Source organism: Camellia sinensis, chromosome 5 (assembly GCF_055761805.1).
Source record: "Camellia sinensis isolate YWXY chromosome 5, ASM5576180v1, whole genome shotgun sequence".
In the NCBI taxonomy this organism is placed as follows: Eukaryota; Viridiplantae; Streptophyta; class Magnoliopsida; order Ericales; family Theaceae; genus Camellia; species Camellia sinensis.
The window spans coordinates 183620924-183638983 of NC_138965.1; the positions used below are offsets into that span (position 1 = coordinate 183620924).

The following is an 18060-nucleotide window of genomic DNA, read 5'->3' on the forward strand; positions in this document are numbered from 1 at the left end:
GATCCGATTAACTATTAATCCGAATCCGAATCTGATTATTGAAAATCCGATTATACGTGATCCGATCCGATCCGTTTTACACGGATATTCGATCTGAATAATCCGATCCGATCGGTTTTTTTTTTTTTTTTTTTTTTAAGCCAGCCATAAAGTCAAGAAAATACCAATTATAAAAAAAACATAACAGCTTTTTATAATGAAAAGTTCATCTTGATGTTCTGACTTTCCTAAGGCAAAACATTTAGGCAAATCATCACCAATGCAAAACATAACATCATATCAAAGCATCTTTCCAAAACAAAACATCACAATTTCACTATCACCAATCATATCCAACTCAAAAAGAATAATTCCATCATTGACAAAAAAAAAAAGTAACATCAGCCACCAAAACATTGCCACTGCATTCTCTAACTTACAAGAGGTCAGAATTTTATGACACACTTTTGGCACAAAAGTAAAACCAGAAAAAACTCATGAAAGACTCCTATGAAGAACAAGCTATGCTATACTATCTGAGAGCTAACAATAGTTTCCCAAACATGTTTGTGTCTCTTTTGGTCTTCTCTATTAGTTCTTCAGTATCTTCTCTTGTTCTTTGCTTCTACTACGATAACATCAGCCACCAAAACATCTGCAGAAGTAATTTTATCAATGTATCAGCAAGTGTAAGAGAAGATAAAAACAATAATGAAAACAATTTTGTTGATAAAGAGCAGTGGACCCAAGTAAAGTCACCGATCAGGGAGGAGACTTATTTTGTTATATATATATATATATATATATATATATATATATTTATATTTACAGAACCACAAAGTCTAATTATGTACCAAGCCAGAGCCCACATCTTCGACAAGATTAAAGAGATGCATCACGGAGAATATATATTCAGACGATCCAACACATGTACATGGTAATTGTAAAAAGTACCAATAACCAGAGCAGTTCACATAAGCACTATTAATATTTAAACCTCTGCAGAAGTATACTATCCATTTATAGACAAAAATTGCACATTGCTTGAAAGCTAATCCAAATTTATAGACTTGTTTTCAACATAAAAACTTTTCAATGTAAATCTTGATAACAATAATTAACCCTACAAATTTATAGGCCTCTAAAATTCTCAATCAATTTGCCACTCATCCAATACTTATTCACAGCTCAATCCAAGAATATCAAGCTCCAAGAAGAAAAGTTATGTAACCACATTTCACCACAAGCAGTTCTAGTAAGAGATAATTAAAGCTATATACTCACGATTCTTCCAAGTCAATAACTTTAATAGCAACCACTTTGTTAAGCTCATTATCAAACCTGCAAATCAAGAAAGCTATTACCTTAATATGCAAACAGATTATCAAATTATGTCAGATACGAATTTCATAGATCACTATAAAGGCATGGGACAAGCCCCATAATCTGAACCATATTTACCCATCTACTTCAAGTGATTCGATTCAATTCAATCCATCTACTCATGTCTGCATTCTTCTACATCTGCAATTTGAAAATAATGTGACATTAAGATATTCATAGAACTAAACTAAATAACATCTAATTATTTAAAAATTTCAATATTTCACTTACTTCTATTTTTGGTTGATTCAATCCAATCATTGCAAGTGATCAAGGCCTCCACAATATCTGGAAGTAATGAAGCACGTGTCTCATCAATCATCCTACCTCCTACACTAAACGCCGCCTCTGATGCAACCGTAGTAGCAGGAACACTTAAAACATCACGAGCTATCCTTGCCAAAGTAGGAAATTTTGCTTTATTCACTTTCCACCAATGTAGAATATTGAAGCTCTCATTACTTGGAAACACCAACTCCTCCAAGTATTGCTCCACCTCTGATTTTTGATAGGCATGAATGTTAGAAGCACGTTCTTGGGCATACCACGCATGAAAAGCAGCCAAACTTTCTTGTTTCGAAGAACCGACAAGCAACTGACTACCACTTGAGCTACTATTTTCAGAAACAAGTGCAATGCTACTCATAGAATCAGAAGAATCACTCCTATACTCATAAAAAAGATCAACAAAACCATTACGGACCCTCTGAATATGCTTATTAGCATCAACACCATAAATAAGCCCAAAGTAGTATTCCACCAAGTCCATTTTAAATCTCGGATCAAGAACCACTGCAATTGCTAACACCAAAGAACATTCTTCCCAATATTTTTGAAATTTCACTCTCATTGGACCGGCCATCAATCGAATGCAATCATACTCACTTTGCTCCCATTTTTTCATTTCAAGTTGAATAAGACAAATATCGGGAAAAAACACATTTGAAGTCGGAAAAGTGGTACCACTAAAGTGAGATGTAGCATCAAAAAAAATCTTCAAGCACCCACAAATCACATTTGCTACATTCCACTCATCCTCAGAAGGATTGTGCTTATATTGTTTGTCAATTTTCCCTAAGCGGTGGAATGCACTTTTCAAATCTAATGCAGCTTGAAGCATTGAATAAGTGGAGTTCCATCTGGTAGCAACATCCATGGGGACTTTCTTTTTATGATGTAACTTAACATGATTCACTGCAACATCAAATTTTTGTTTTCCATAAGGAGACCTCCCTAAATATCTCACACTTTCTCGGATTTTTGAAATAAGACTACCAATCACCTTCAAACCATCCTGAACAACTAAATTCAATATGTGTGCGCTACAACGCACATGAAACAATTGTCCACCCAAATGTAGTAATCCTTGGTCATGTAGCCATCGCTTTAAGAGTCTCACCATGACATCATTACTCGTTGCATTATCGACTACCATTGAAAATAACTTCTTATCTATGTTCCACTCTAAAATTAGATCTTTGATAAAACTAAACAAATGGTCTCCATCATGCGGGTAATCAATGCGTCTATAAGCAAGGATTTTCTTCTTCAACTCCTAATCATTAGTCACATAATGAGCAGTCAAACATGTATAGGCAAAATTCTGATGGTCTGAAGTCCATATATCAGTTGTCAAGGTGATCTTAGAAGAGAGTTCATCCAAAAATTGATATAACTTGGCCTTTTCTATTTCATAAACATCAAGGACATCCGCCCTAACAGTGTTACGAGAAACAAGTTTGAACATTGGTTGAAGATTATTACAAAATATTTCAAAAAATTCATGCTCAACCATGTTAAAAGGATAATTGTGCTTGATTACCATCCTAGAAAAATCCATACGACTTCTCTCTTGATCGAATTTAAAATTTGCAGCCTTAGGAGTAGATTCAGAAGCAGCCTTACTAGCAATCCTAGGGGCATTTGGCCCTTTAAGTACTGGACATGTCTTCGACAAATGATTTTTTAAATGACTAGTCCCTTTCCTACTCTCTCCAACAAATTCCCTATTGCAATGCTTACATCTAGCTATGTCATTTCCATTAGGTCCTTTAAATTTGACAAAGTCATCCCATACCTTTGAAGTTAGTTTTCGAATCCTCTTTGTGGGTCCTTGAGATACATCGTCATCCAACTCGGCATCATCAGCAGTAATAGGTTCGCTATAATCTGAAGACATCTTTGGCTCTAAAACTCAAATATGCACTACACAAGAAATCAAACATAAAGGAGCAGGAGTTCATTTAAAAATAGTTTGCACCAATTTGGAAATTATATAGATTTGTGTGCATGTGATCAATCTACTGTAAAGGCATGTGGAATTCATTTAAAAACAAAAAAACTAATAAGCAGCTATCCCATTACTAAGTCTTTGCAGACGATTGTAGTGAAAAGATAAGCAGACATGTTTGTAGAGGATTGTAGTGAAAAGATAAGCTATCCCATGAATCTAACATAGAAGAGAAATTTCAGAATCAAGATGAATTTATGAAAATAGATTAAAATATAAAATTGATTATAACTAAAAAAAGAGAAAAATGATAGAAATTCCAAATATTTTACTAATATTTCTACTAAATATCTCACATGAGTTTGAAATCCACACCATATTGGTCCCATGTAGGTCCGATATCTATGTGAGATATTTGGTAAAAATATTGATAAAACATTTAAAATCAATAACCTTATTAAAAAAAAATGACATTACTAAAAGGTGCATATGGCACCTCCTTTTCAAATGTATGTATATTAGAATCTCCCCTGAATTTAACGTTTAAACAATGTAAGAGTTTCTCCAGTGGGTTGGTATAGTGGCTGCCATTGGCAAAAAATATAGCAATTTGGGCAAGATTGCCTTCTCCAGTGACATGTTAAAAGCAACTTTAACGGTGTGAAATTATAGTTATTATTGCCGATCGTTTGGCTAGTCATCCTTCCGATTGTCTGATCGGTTGTTTGGTTAAATTAAAAAATAACAATTTCACCGTTAGAATAACATTACTATTCTATAACTTTTTTGTACTGGTCATTGCTAAATTATAACATTAGCTATCCTTTCTTCTACCACTTGATCATTGGAATTGCTCTAAAAAGCCTACTATATTAAAACAATACCAAAACTTCCACATCACCATCCCCAACTGCATTTCTTCCCTCCATCCCTTTCCTAATAAAATTCCCCAAACAGAAAATGAAAGACAAGAAACAATTTGAACAAAATATATAACACCCCCCCCCCCCAAAAAAAAAAACCAAACAAACAAAAACAAAAACAAAAACAAAAACAAAATTTATGGACAAAATAAACAACAATAATCTACTGATTTCACCTCAATCACCAGCAACAAACAAATTAAATATATAAATTTATAAAGAAAATTAAGGAAAAGTCACCATTTATATATTACAAACAATAAACAACAGAGATAAAAATCAAAAGGTTTTTGTTTGATTTTGTTATTAGATTCAAGTGTAAATAATTATTCTGCAAATCAACAAAAGTGAAGAGATGATAGTGGGATGTCTTACAAGCGCAAGTCCACAATATATATATATATATATATATATATATCTCTTCAAATTGCTCACTTTGAAAAATTATTCAGCAAAAAAAATTGATTTTAACTAATAAAATACTTTAAAATCCTTCAAAAAATTGAACCAAAAGTTCTTCACTTTGATCAATGAAGAATTAATCATGAATCTATTTAGCAAAAATCAATAAAAAGAAACAATAAATTCACGGTCTCCTTTGATTTTGTTCAATATTGTAACAAAACCCAACTCTCATTGACAGAGGAAGAGAGGAAGCCGACGAATAGAATAACAGAGGAAGAGGGGAAAGCCCAAACCCAACTCTCCTTGACGGAGGAAGAGAGAGATGATCAGATCGGCAACAAAAACAGATCGGCAAAGTAGAGAGCTGATTACGATTGAAATCAGATACGGGTAAGCAAAGTGGAGAGCTGATTACGATTTGCTTTCAAGCATCAGATCGGCAACAAAAACAGAAACGGGACAGAGACCCAACAAAAAAAATAAAAAATAAAAAGGAGCAGAGAGATGATCTCTTACAGTTCGTAGCTCCAATCTGACAAGATTTGGACTTCGTTCTTTGAAATTGAGCGTTATGAATCCAATCGGAGTAGAGAGCTCGATTTGGCTAGGTTCATCGTCATCAATCGGAGCATTTTCAGACGATGAGAGAGAGATTTGATCTTCAGACGATGAACTTCAACAACAGAACGCACTTTTCAGACGATGAGAGAGATCTGTTTATGAGAGATCTGATTTCAATGGAATCGGATTAGGCAAACCAACGGATTGAATCGGATTTATCCGAGTCCGACCCGTTTAAAATCGGGCTACACAGATACGGGTTAAACAGATATTCGGATTTGGATTTGCATAAATGGACCGGATTAATCGGATCGGATTCGGATCGGATTCGGGTTATACCCGATCCGTTGACAGGCCTATCTCTACCTAAGTCGGTAGGGGGAGAATTGTTGAGTATACCTCCTTATTGGAGCGTGGGACCCAATTGATTTATTAAAAAGAGTTTTAATTTGACTTGGTTTAGTATGATATATTTTTATATATTATATTTGTAGAGACCCAATCTAATTTGGTAACAATTAGGGTTTGATTACAAAATCCTAGATTCACAATATATATATATATATATATATATATTGTTTTGTGTGTGCAGAAAGAAAAGGAGCAGCAGTGGCCTAATATATTTGTTTTTCCAAAATTGAGTGGAGTGGCAGCCAAACATTGATATTGGGTTCTTTGATTCTTTTCAAGTTGGTGCACTGTTTTGCGTGGAACAAGTTGGTGAATATTTGGTTAGTTTGTTTGGTTCGTTATTTTGGGTCTTCTTCAACTCTGGTTCTGAAGATTTTGGTTCATCTATTTGGTGAGGTCTCTCCTCTTATTTGTTTGTGTTTATTTGAAATTCACCTAAGGGTGGTTTTGTGAGACCATTAGTGTCTCGTTTGTAATCGTTTGGAACTTATTTGGTTAATAGTGGAATCGGATTTCGATCTCGTGGACGTACCTTACATTGAGGGAACCACGTAAAAATTCTTGTGTTGCCTTTGATTTAATTTTTCCGCATTAATTTTTATTCCCATTGATTGATTTACTTGTGGGGAATCATATACTTTTTCCTAACATGACTGACAAAAAAAACTAACACCAAACACATAAATAAAATTACACCATACACAGAGAATACTCATATCACTATAAAAAGTAAAATTATTTCTCTACTATTCCATTAAAATGCAATTTCCCCTTAAATAACTTAGATTGTCAGCTGGGCAATTTGAAAGTGACTTTGTGTTATAGTTTTCATATTTGAGTTCTTGACAATCTCCACATTTCAATCTGTGAGAAAATTTTCAGAAGTTTTTTTTGGAAAACTAGAAAATAGTTTGATAAAAATAAATATTAAAAATATATTTTTAAATTTTTAAAATTTATTTTTTCCCTCCAAAAGGAGAAAGCTATATAAAGTACTGATAAGTGCTTTTGATTTTTTTTTTAAAATTTTTTTTCACGAAACTAATTTTAAATTTTTTAGAAAATTTTTCAGAAATAAGTTTTTGAAAACCAAACCAAACATGACCAACTCCATGTTCTCCTTCTTCCTTAATTAATCATGAAATATTATTAAACGTAAAGCAACTCATTTGCACCAATTAAATTTCATCACCATTAGCAGAGATGAAATTAGAAATTTATTTTAAGAGGACCAATATAAGTGTAGAATAAAAATCTTTTAGTAAACAGAAAATTTTAGCATATACTTTAAGAATATCTATGCTATGCACAGGAATTTCTTTTAGAGAGAAAAAAAAAGGTCATAAGTATTTGCAGGAATTTTTTTTTTCCCCTTTCACAAATCGTTACTTAAATTCAAAATCCAAAAGTTTTGATTATATTTTTGTACCTACATTTCATGTTTCCATTTTCCACATGGTTTATGTTGACAACTATGGACTCAAATAAACATATGTAATCCATTGGACTCACCCTTTGAAAACAAAGTTTGATTGCGAGAGTGCAAGATGGGCTTATATTTTTGCTTGAAGTTTATATGGGCAAGATCTAATTTGGGCTTGGGCCGAGATACAGCTCAGATTTTTGTGCTAAACTTGATTCCTCATCATAGAGAATTGGGGCATTTACCACAAAATCCCATATTATCTTCTTATGACCCACTTGGTTCTGTAAACATTTTTATAATCCCCCCATAAATCGTATCTAAGTTGAAATGATGCATGGATTTGAATATAGTTAGATTGTGTTTGGTTAGAAGATTGGATAAGGGAAACAGAAATAAAAAGAAAATGAGAAAGAATTGATAGAATTTGAATTTCAAACTAGGCCTATAAATAAATCAAATTTGGATTGAATTTATCAAAATACGAATCCGATCCGATTAAGACAAACCTGAATCCGTTTAGCCCATATCCGATTATAGGTCACCTAGATCGGAATCCGATGATTTCGAATGTCAGATCCGATAATTCGATTTGATCCATTTATTTATTTATTGAGCTACAATTTTATATAATTTGATATATATATTTTTTCATTTTGTATTTTCTTCATTCAAATTGAGAATAATTGGATCGGATTAATAAGCGGATTAAACGGATTCAGATTATAGGATTACCAGATCAGATTTTTTGTAAATGGATTCATATTTTTGGATCGGATTCGGGTTAGATTCAGATTAAATCGATCCATTAACAGCCCTATTTCAAACTATGCTTAGTTGAGTTAAGAAATGGAATAAGAAAAGAACCTAAGATTGTGTTTGGTTGGGAGACTTGGGAAGGGGTTTGGAAAGAGAAAGGGAAAAGGTGTGTGAAATCTCTCTCCAAATCTTTCAACAAAACACAACTTAAGTGAACTTAAAAAACAAAAAGTAGGATTGCATTTCCCTCTCGTTTTTTTTTTCCATGTGTTTTCCAGTATAACCAAATAAAAGTGTGATTGCATTTCCTTTTCTTTTTTCATTTCTCTCATTAAATTCTTTAACCAAACATAGTCCTAAAGAATTCCAATTAAGAAAGGGGAACAAATAGTATTTTTCAAAACCCATTATTCTTATACGAGTAATTTTATGTTATTAACACTTAAGAAGGAGATTTGAGCCGAACAAGTGGGCCGAGATACGACAACACGGGATATGGTGTTGGGCCATGTGAGGGCCAAAGACGCTGTGCCTGGCCGAATTGTACCAACACAACGCTTCGGTCCATTACGTTTGGTCGGGCCAAGGGTGTCTCGGAATATAGAGGCATGTAGGTGTTTAACCGAGCTATGATCACGCAGAATGAGATATTTGGTTTGGCTTACATGGATGGGTTGGGCCGAGCTATGGACGGTTCGGATTGATATGAAGACTGAGATGGCCTATGAGATCGTTGTGCTTGACCGAGATGCTGAACCGCACGTCCCGCGTCTAGTCATTTCGGATGGACCAGTTTGGTATTGCTCGGCAGTGCTTGTCCCTTATAATGTTTATGTTTCACCAAGTAATAACTCAGTTTAATATTGCACGTGGACCAATGATAAGGAGAGGGGAATCCATTCCTAGTATGCGCCAATACTGTTTGGCAGTGCAACAAACACTATTTGAAGGTTTTGGTCTCTACAAGTGTAAAAAATGTAGAGGGAAGCACAACTACCTGTCCAGAGAAGGACAACAGAGGTAGTGCGCCCACAATCTCTGAGGCTCTATGGCTAACCTTGAAAATGATGAGCATGCAACTGTTAGAGGTAAGCCTATTTTAATATACTCCATCTCTTTAGAAGGTGCTCTGCTTTCTCTCTTCTTCTCCAAGTGTGCTAACTCGATCGTTGAAGGGTTTATCTGGTAGCACTGCTAGGCAGCTCACCGTCTTTCTGTTCTTAGGTTAAGCGACGTTACACGAGCCTTGGATATAAGGAGTACGGAGAACGACAAATATTTCCTCCCCGTACAATTGGCGCAATCTATGGGAAGTCATTGACAGACAAACCTTGTTCTCCAAGCTTTTTCGACCGATTTCCATGGCAAACAACGACGAAACACCGTTGTCCGTTGTTAACGGCATCACACCAGAGCTAGGCCGGAGGAAAGATGGCCCTTCCGTAGTTCCAACCATGGCTCGCCTGGAGACCTCCTCTAGAGGGCAACCCAGAGACATGCGAGACAAACACGCAAGGAGCACTGACCATTGAGGGTCACCGATGGCGAAGAGAATCACATGCTCAGCGCTTGGGGCACAAACTCCGAGACCAGGACACCCTTATTCGGAAGATGGTGGCTGAAATAGAGACGTTGAAGCGACAAATCAAAGGGAAGGGTGTTGCTGGAGTGGGAGACCACAGTGAGCGCACCTAACCCCTTCGCTCTGACAGTCACCACCAACGGGGGACACCCTCTCTCTCTATCACTAGAAGCTACAGAGTTGGCGATTTTGACCCACCGGTGGAGAGGTCTTACTTGCGTGACAACAGCTACTGTCCTTTGCGTCTACCGACGACATCGAGATACTTTTACTCTGCCCGTTCAGAGGACCTGATGGATGTACTGGAGGAGCAAGCACACCATAGAAAGGCCCAAAGAGTGCAAACATTGTAAAAGCTGAGCCCCTAAATCCATTGCAGTAAGGAGGTGGCCATGCAGACGCCTAGAATGATGGCTCCAGCACCGATAGACAAAGAGCTGGCAAGACTTACCATTACCCCACTATCTCTAGAGATTGAGAGCGTACCACTCCCTGTTGAATTCCACCAATCTAAGTTCACGTTGTACGATGGCAAGACGGATCCGTACATGTACGTTAGTCATTGCCGGCAAGTAATGGCTGGCCACCGACGCAATGACGCCTTAATGTGTCTCATGTTCCCAGCAAGTTTGGGAGAATTGGGCTTGAAATGGTTTGAAAGGCTCCCAGAGGGGAGTATCTAGAGGTGGCAGTAGCTAGCGGAAGCCTTTGTTACTAGGTTCAAGACCAACACTAGAACATCGAAGGAGATTGATCACCTCCTGGGTATCAAGATGGAGTCAGATAGTTCTTTAAAGGTGTACAATGCCAAGTATTGGGAGACATACAACGGGATTCTAGATTGCCCCACTAATCTGATAATCGCCCAATACAAGCGAGGCTTGCCAGTCGGACATAGACTGCGAGACTCGCTCACAATGCACTAGCCTATAATCATGGAATCATTGATGCAGCGGATCAACGAGCACATTCGAGTTGAAGAAGATATTACCACTGCCACCCTAACCAAGAAGGCAAATCCGGTTACGGCGGACAAATGTGTAGCCGAAAAGGTTCACTCGGTGAGGCAAGAGGATAATTACCCTAATAACTGAGCTAAAGAACAACATCGCGGTTCAAACCGCAACGACAGAAACAAAGGCCGTGGGAATGACCAAGCTAACGCTCCTTGCAAGAAAGAGGAAGATGCCAATAGGAAATTGAAGGCACGAACCGGCATCACCACAGTTTTTAAGATCTCAATTTATCGCATCCTCAGTGAAATCTGAGGTGAGGCATACTTCCGTTAGGCGGCAAAATTGGGAGATACATAGAGGGGTTTCAACTCAAGGTACCGTTGCACCTTCCATAAAGAGAGGGGGCACCGAACGGAGGATTGCGTATTGCTAAAACAACACTTGGAAGAGCTAGTTGCGGCTGGGCATTTGGATCAGTACATAGATGGAGGCATGAGGGCCACTCTGCAAGGACAAGCTGAGCCAAATGGGCTAGCCGTCCTGGATGCAGGACCTCAAGGAGTTATCAACATCATTCACGGAATCATTGGACTGGCTTGGGTATGTGAGCTTAGGGGGATGATTAAGAAGGCAGAGCACATGAGGGAAGTGCTCTCTGTTCAGCCTGCCGTGAAGAAGGAGAAAACTGAGAAAAAAGACATCTTGACTTTTTCAAACAAGGACTTAGAAAGAATCCAAATACCTCACAATGATGCCTTAGTTATAACACTTCGCGTCAAAGACTTTAATATCAAAAGAATACTAATTAACCAGGGCAGTTCGGTCAAGATCGTGTACTACGATACATTTAAGCAGATGAAGTTGGAGGACAAAGACTTGGCGCCAACAACATCTCCTTTGGTTGGCTTCAACTCTCAACCAGAATGGCCGATCGGAAAGATCATATTGTTGGTCAAGGCTGGGTCAGTCATGAAGCAAGTGGAATTTTGGGTGTTGAAGGTCCCATCGACCTATAACTTGATCTTGGGGAAAGGTTGGTTACACGCCATGTGTGACAACCCTCACCACTAATTAGTGCTAATCTATGATTAAGCATGTTAAGTGGCTGATTGATTGAGTGTATTAGTTTAAATGCATGTCTATCTGTTTGACTGCTAAATTATCTGTTCATGTATTATGTTTGAACTGCAAATTGAAGGCCTTATCGGCTGCCGAATCTGAAATTGATTAGTGATTTATGTTAATTAGCATTTATGTGAATTTATGGTAAATGTAGTTGAAATTTGATTTGACATGATTAAATTGGATTAAATAGTGTTAAATCACATAAGTTAGACTTATTTACCCTTTTGCCACGTAGTGAACAATTCTAGGACTTGTTTAATCACACCTCATACACTTTTGACACAACACTTCTTCAGCCATTTTGAGAGCTTGAACCGACTAAGAGAGAGAGAGAGAGAGAGAGAGAGAGAGAGAGAAATTGAGTTCAACTTGAAGGTTTTGCTTGGAAATTAAAGGAATTGAAGGTTAATTGCATATTTGAGCTTCTATACTTGACATTGAGGACCTAAGGTAGGATACTCATCCTTTAGTTTGTGAATTCAAGTTGTATTTTGCATGGTTCATGGGAGTTTAAAGATTAAAGTCTAGAATTGGTTAAGATTGTTAAGTTGAAGCTTGTATCATGCATGCATATGTATATCTTGAAGTTTAAAGTTGTTTTCATGGAAATTATTGCATGCATGTCCATATTATTGTTATAATCCATGAATTCATCATGTTTTTGGAAGTTTAGACTCAATTGAGCTTGCATTGAAGCTTTGAATTTGGTTGAGCACTTGCATGTCACATTTAAATTATGTTTTTGAACTTTGGATGAAAATTGTGCTCAATTGAACTACCTTTGGGCTTTGATTTCTCAAATTGATCTTTGAAACATGTCATATTATGAGTTTACAAGTGTTTTCCAGAAAATTAGCCCAAAAGGATCGAATTTGATGCATTAAAGTTGAGTTTTGAGCTTGAGGTTCAAATCTGGAAATTCCAGATTTTGGACTCACGCTCGAGCGAGGAACTCCACGCTCGAGCGTACTCCTTGTGTTCATACAGTCTGCTCGAGCGAGGAAAGTGGCGCTCGAGCGTGAAATGCGTGTATCTAGTACTTTGCATATGTTTACAGTCTGCTCGAGCGAGGACTTGTGTCTCATGTTCAAGCGTGGATCGAGCGCCCGTTGAGCGTGATTTTTGTGCATCCAGTATTTTACTATAGCTTACAGTCCGCTCGAGCGACGAAAGTTACGCTCGAACGGAGCTTCTTTGTCTGCATGTCCGCTCGAGCTTAGAAAACCACGCTTGAGTGAGACCCCTGTTTTCTGAAAATTTTGAAAAGTGTTTAAAAGTGCATCTTTACATCCTCATTCCATCCTAGGCATTCTTAGGCTTAGTTTAAGACATCTTAATGAGGATATTGATGTAGAACCACACCGAGGCAAATTAGGGATTAAGTTATTATTTTCCCAACTGTGTAGCTTAGTGTGTGTTTATTCTGTAACTATATGGTTGGCATCTGAGGATGCTCTAGCTACTTATAGCCCAGTGCTCTGTGAGTAACAATGTTATAAAGATATGTTCAATTGAGATTATTTTCTGAACAAATGATTGTGCTGCTTTATGAAATGACACTATTTACTGAATGAATGTTTGTCCTATTTGTGAACTGCATTCATGGCATCCATAGCAATTTACTGTTACTGAACTGTTACTGCTACTGTTACAGAGATCTCTGTTGGTTGCCATGTTTGGAACCACTACTGTTTACTGATATGATGGCCATCATTGACTGCTCGGTCTGTTAAGACCTACTGTACTGTTTTGCTATTGAATGTACCACATATGACTATTATAGTCTCTGAATGACTGTTGTGGCATGAATTATGAGCCACAAATTGAATGACTGATATACTGATAAATGATTGTTTTCAATACTAAAAGGACATTTATTCTTAACCTCTTTACGCATATGTTATTCACTGGGCTTCAGCTTACTGTATATATATATATATAGGTGTTTAGGCACCGGACCGGAGTTAGGAGCGTCGGATTAACTCTTGTTTTGTCAAGCCAACCAACGTGCCTCACTGAGAGGTTCCAAGTCCTTCAAGCTAGGGCTTCTTGGGGTGTTTTAGATTTCCCCCTTTCTGTTTCTGTTTGTACAGACTGTATAGACTGTTACTGTACTGTTATGGTAGGGATTTGGTCCCTAACCTGAATGGCTGTAAACGATGTATGTTTATACTGTTTTTGTTCTGAATGTGTATATGTTTAAAAAGTCTTTTTACATACAGACTGTCACAGCTCATTGGACATCTTTTAATTACTGTTTTGGCTTCCGCCAGTCCTTGTACTCTGTATTACTGTTTTACTGTTAAGCAAGCCTTCGGTAATCTCGGATTACTGGCGGTTACGGTGCTAAACCCATAGGGGCGGGTTTGGGTTGTGACAGAGTGGTATCAGAGCGATATTAAACCACGAGTTATACCGCACACACATGTCCAAATGAGCTATAGGATGTCCTAGAAAAAGTGAATAGGGCATTGCATGAGCATTGATAAGTGTGTGTGGCCTTGACACGAATATATGTGCTAATGTGTTAATATGTTATGTATGCAACTGCCTATGTTTATAATTTCCATAATTGTCTGTAGTGAAATGGATAACGCAAGAACTACTGATGAATCTGAATTATCCAAGGCCAGAATGGCAAGGTTCAAAAGAACAGTTGAAATGTTGACGGAGGCCTTGAGGCTACAACAACAGAACCAACAACCCCTACCTCCTCTAGTACAGCCAGAGCCACCTATTATTGATGATATAATAGCTCTGACACAGAAGTTTAGCAAGATGAAACCGTCATCCTTTCAGGGAGGCCTTGAACCCTTAAAGGCCGAAGCATGGGTCCTAGAGACTGAAAAATTATTTGAAGTGTTTTCGTGTTCTGAAGCACACAAAGTGCTATTAGCCACCTTTACTTTGCACGAAGAGACCAGAAGGTGGTGGATGCTGGTCCGCGACACCAATACTGCTATGGATTGGGCTCAATTTAAGGGAACCTTCTTTGAGAAATACTTCCTACAGTGTGTCAGAGACCGCAAAGTGACCGAGTTTGAACAATTGATACAAGGTACCATGTCCGTTGCTGAGTATGAGTCAAAGTTTACTGAACTCGCCAGATATGCACCGCACATGGTTGACACTGATTACAAAAAGGCCAGGAAGTTTAAAGGCGGCCTTAATATATAAATTCTTGACAGAATCAATGTTTTGAAATTGCTAAAATATGTGGATGTTCTTGATCGAGCAATAATGGCTGAGTCGAACATCGAAGCATTGAAACAGATTGAAACACCAGCGTCTGAATGACGTGGTAAGAGACAAGGTTTTAAATTTAAGAAAGACCGGAACAGTTCGTTGAACAAAAAGCAGAACACAGGGTCAACAAACAGTTTTAGTTAAGGAAACCGTTTTATACCGCCCTGCTCTGAATGTGGTAAGAATCATAAGAGGGTTTGTTATAAACTTTCAGGTGCTTGTTACAGGTGTGGCAAGGTGGGCCACATGGTTAAAGATTGCCCCTCTGCTCCCCAAGGCAATAGCAAAGCTGCACCATGCGCAGCAGCATCAACTGTTCCACCGAAAACCAACCTCAAAGCTACTGGAAAAGAGACTATGAGGCAAGGCCGAGTGTTTGCACTCGTATCGGGAGATGTACAGAATACCGAGACCGTTGTGTCAGGTATACTCTCAATTTGTGCTCAAAATGCATATGTTTTGATTGATTCGGGGTCTACACATTCATATGTATCGCATGTTTTTTCGTGAAAATTGAATAGACCATTGGAACCCATGAACTATCTGTTAGCTGTATCTTCACCTGTTGGGGGATCCATGACTTGTGCTTATATGTACCCTGCATGTGAAATTATTGTTGGGGATGCTCATCTGTATATTGATTTACTGCCATTGAATATAGATCATTTTGATGTGATATTGTGAATGGACTGGTTAACGAAATATCATGCTACCATAGACTGTGTAACAAAACAAGTTGTTTTCCGTCCACCCGGACTGCCTAAATTTATGTTTAACGGAGTTGGAGTAGTATCTCCCCCGTATCTGATTTCATCCATGAAAGCTTTTAAACTGATTAGAAATGGGTGTAAAAGGTATTTATGTTCTGTATTGACTGTACCTACTAATGATAAAACTAATGTGAACAATATTCCTATAGTCAGAGAATTCCCAAATGTTTTTCCAGATGATCTGCCAGGGGATTTGATTGATAGGGAGATTGAGTTCACCATTGATGTGATTCTGGGTACACAACCTGTATCTAAAGCTCCGTACAGAATGGCACCTACCAAATTAAAAGAGTTGAAAGTTCAGCTGCAAGAACTGTTAGATAAGAAGTTCATCAGGCCCAGTACTTCACCGTGGGACGCGCCAGTTTTATTTATGAAAAAGAAAGACGGCTCACTGAGACTTTGCATTGACTATCGTGAACTGAACAAGGTAACAGTGAAAAATAAATATCCATTGCCTCGCATTGATGATTTATTTGACCAGTTACAGGGTGCCCAAGTGTTCTCCAAGATTGATCTTAGATCTTGATACCACTAGTTGAAAGTCAAGACAGGGGACATCGAAAAGGCTGTCTTTCAAACGAGGTATGGACATTACGAATTTCTTGTTATGCCTTTTGAGTTACCATTGCACCTGCTGCATATATGGACCTTATGAACAGAATTTTCAAACCATTCCTCGATGACTTTATTGTTGTATTCACAGATGACATTTTAATTTATTTCAAAAGCACGGAGGAACATGAACGTCATTTGAACATTGCCCTACAGACCCTAAGAGAACAGAAACTTTATGCAAAACTAACTAAATATGAATTTTGTCTAGACAGTGTGATGTTTTTGGGACATGTGATCAGTAAAGATGGTATTACAGTTGACCCACAGAAAATTGAAGCAGTAGTGAACTGGCCTCGACCAACAAATGTTACCGAAGTCCGAAGTTTTCTAGGCTTAGCCGGGTATTACAAAAGGTTTGTCAAAGATTTCTCTAAAATTGCCCTACCACTGACACAGCTGACTCAAAAGGGGATATCATTTGACTGGACCGATCAGAGGGAATCAGCTTTTCAAGAGTTGAAAACTCGACTAGTGACTGCACCGATTCTCACCTTACCCTCAGGTACGGATGGTTATACTGTATATAGTGATGCTTCTTATAAGGGTTTGGGATGTGTTTTAATGCAGAATGGGAAAGTTATTGCGTATGCTTTCCGACAACTGAGATCGCATGAAAAGAACTACCCGACCCATGATTTGGAACTTGCTGCAGTGGTGTTTGCACTGAAAATTTGGTGTCGCTGCCTTTATGGGGCTACATGTGAGGTATACACAGACCACAAGAGTTTAAAGTATTTCTTCACACAGAAAAAACTGAACATGAGGTAGCGGAAATGGTTAGAACTGATTAAAGACTATGATTTACAAATTTTGTACCATCCCGAGAAAGTTAATACCGTTGCTGATGCATTGAGTCGGAAATCGATTGGAAATTTAGCCTGTTTACTCACCGGACAGAAAGAGTTGCTATGTGACCTTGAAAAATTTGAAGTCGAGGTCGTTTTGCGTGAACAAAGTGGAACCTTAGTTGCTATTTTTGCTCAACCGGCACTTATCGAAGAGATCAAAGAGAAACAACAACATGATGACTTCTTGAAAAGGATCATCGATGAACGAGAATCTAAACCGAGGTCGGGTTTCAAATTTGAGAACAATGTACTGAAATTTTAAGGAAGGTTATGTATACCAAGTGATTTTGAACTGAAAAGAAGAATTTTGCAAGGGGGCCACAATTCAAAATTGTCTATCTATCCAGGAAATACAAAAATGTACCAAGACTTGAAACTAAATTTCTGGTGGCCGGGAATGAAGAAAGAGATTGCTGATTTTGTGTCGAAATGTCTTCATTGTGAATAAGTTAAAGCCGAACATCAACGACCCGCAGGTTTACTGCAACCCTTACCGATACCGGGGTGGAAATAAGAACATATCACTATGCATTTCATTGTTGGTTTACCTCGCTCCAGTAAAGGTATAGATTCAATTTGGGTTATTGTTGATAGACTGACTAAATCTGCTCATTTCTTACCTGTCAAAACAATTTATAATGCGGACAAATTAGCTGTAATCTATATTGATGAGATTGTTAGATTGCATGGAGTGCCTGTGTCCATTGTTTCTGATAGGGACTCGAAGTTTACATCGAGATTTTGGCAAAGTTTGTAGACAGCATTGGGTACTGAACTGAGACTGAGTAGTGCATACCATCCTCAGATAGATGGTCAGTTAGAAAGAACCATCCAGACTCTG

The 18060-nt window shown here is 37.8% G+C and overlaps 2 protein-coding genes across 2 annotated transcripts; one reads left to right on the forward strand and one right to left on the reverse strand.

The window, feature by feature from the left end:
* Positions 1–331: 331 nt before the first annotated feature.
* LOC114308318 (zinc finger BED domain-containing protein RICESLEEPER 2-like) lies at positions 332–3790 on the reverse strand. The gene is made up of 4 exons (XM_082870682.1): positions 1594–3790; positions 1441–1503; positions 1264–1320; positions 332–634 (listed from the first exon to the last, which is right to left on the reverse strand). Exons 1-2 carry the CDS (start codon positions 2795–2797, stop codon positions 1478–1480), a joined length of 1230 nt encoding a protein of 409 aa, XP_082726808.1. The 5' UTR covers positions 2798–3790; the 3' UTR covers positions 332–634; positions 1264–1320; positions 1441–1477.
* A 7314-nt stretch (positions 3791–11104) lies between these two features.
* Positions 11105–11683, forward strand: LOC145791932 (uncharacterized). The gene has a single exon (XM_082872385.1). It carries the CDS (start codon positions 11105–11107, stop codon positions 11681–11683), a length of 579 nt encoding a protein of 192 aa, XP_082728511.1.
* The last annotated feature ends 6377 nt before the right edge of the window (positions 11684–18060 follow it).

Bases quoted from the DNA above. Each gene is read 5' to 3' on its own strand.
- LOC114308318 (XM_082870682.1), bottom strand. From the start codon at position 2,797: ATGGTAGTCGATAATGCAACGAGTAATGATGTCATGGTGAGACTCTTA. The intron at 1,504-1,593 runs GTAAGTGAAATA...TTCAAATTGCAG, and splicing joins TGAATCAACCAAAAATAGAA to ATGTAGAAGAATGCAGACAT.
- LOC145791932 (XM_082872385.1), top strand. From the start codon at position 11,105: ATGAGGGCCACTCTGCAAGGACAAGCTGAGCCAAATGGGCTAGCCGTC.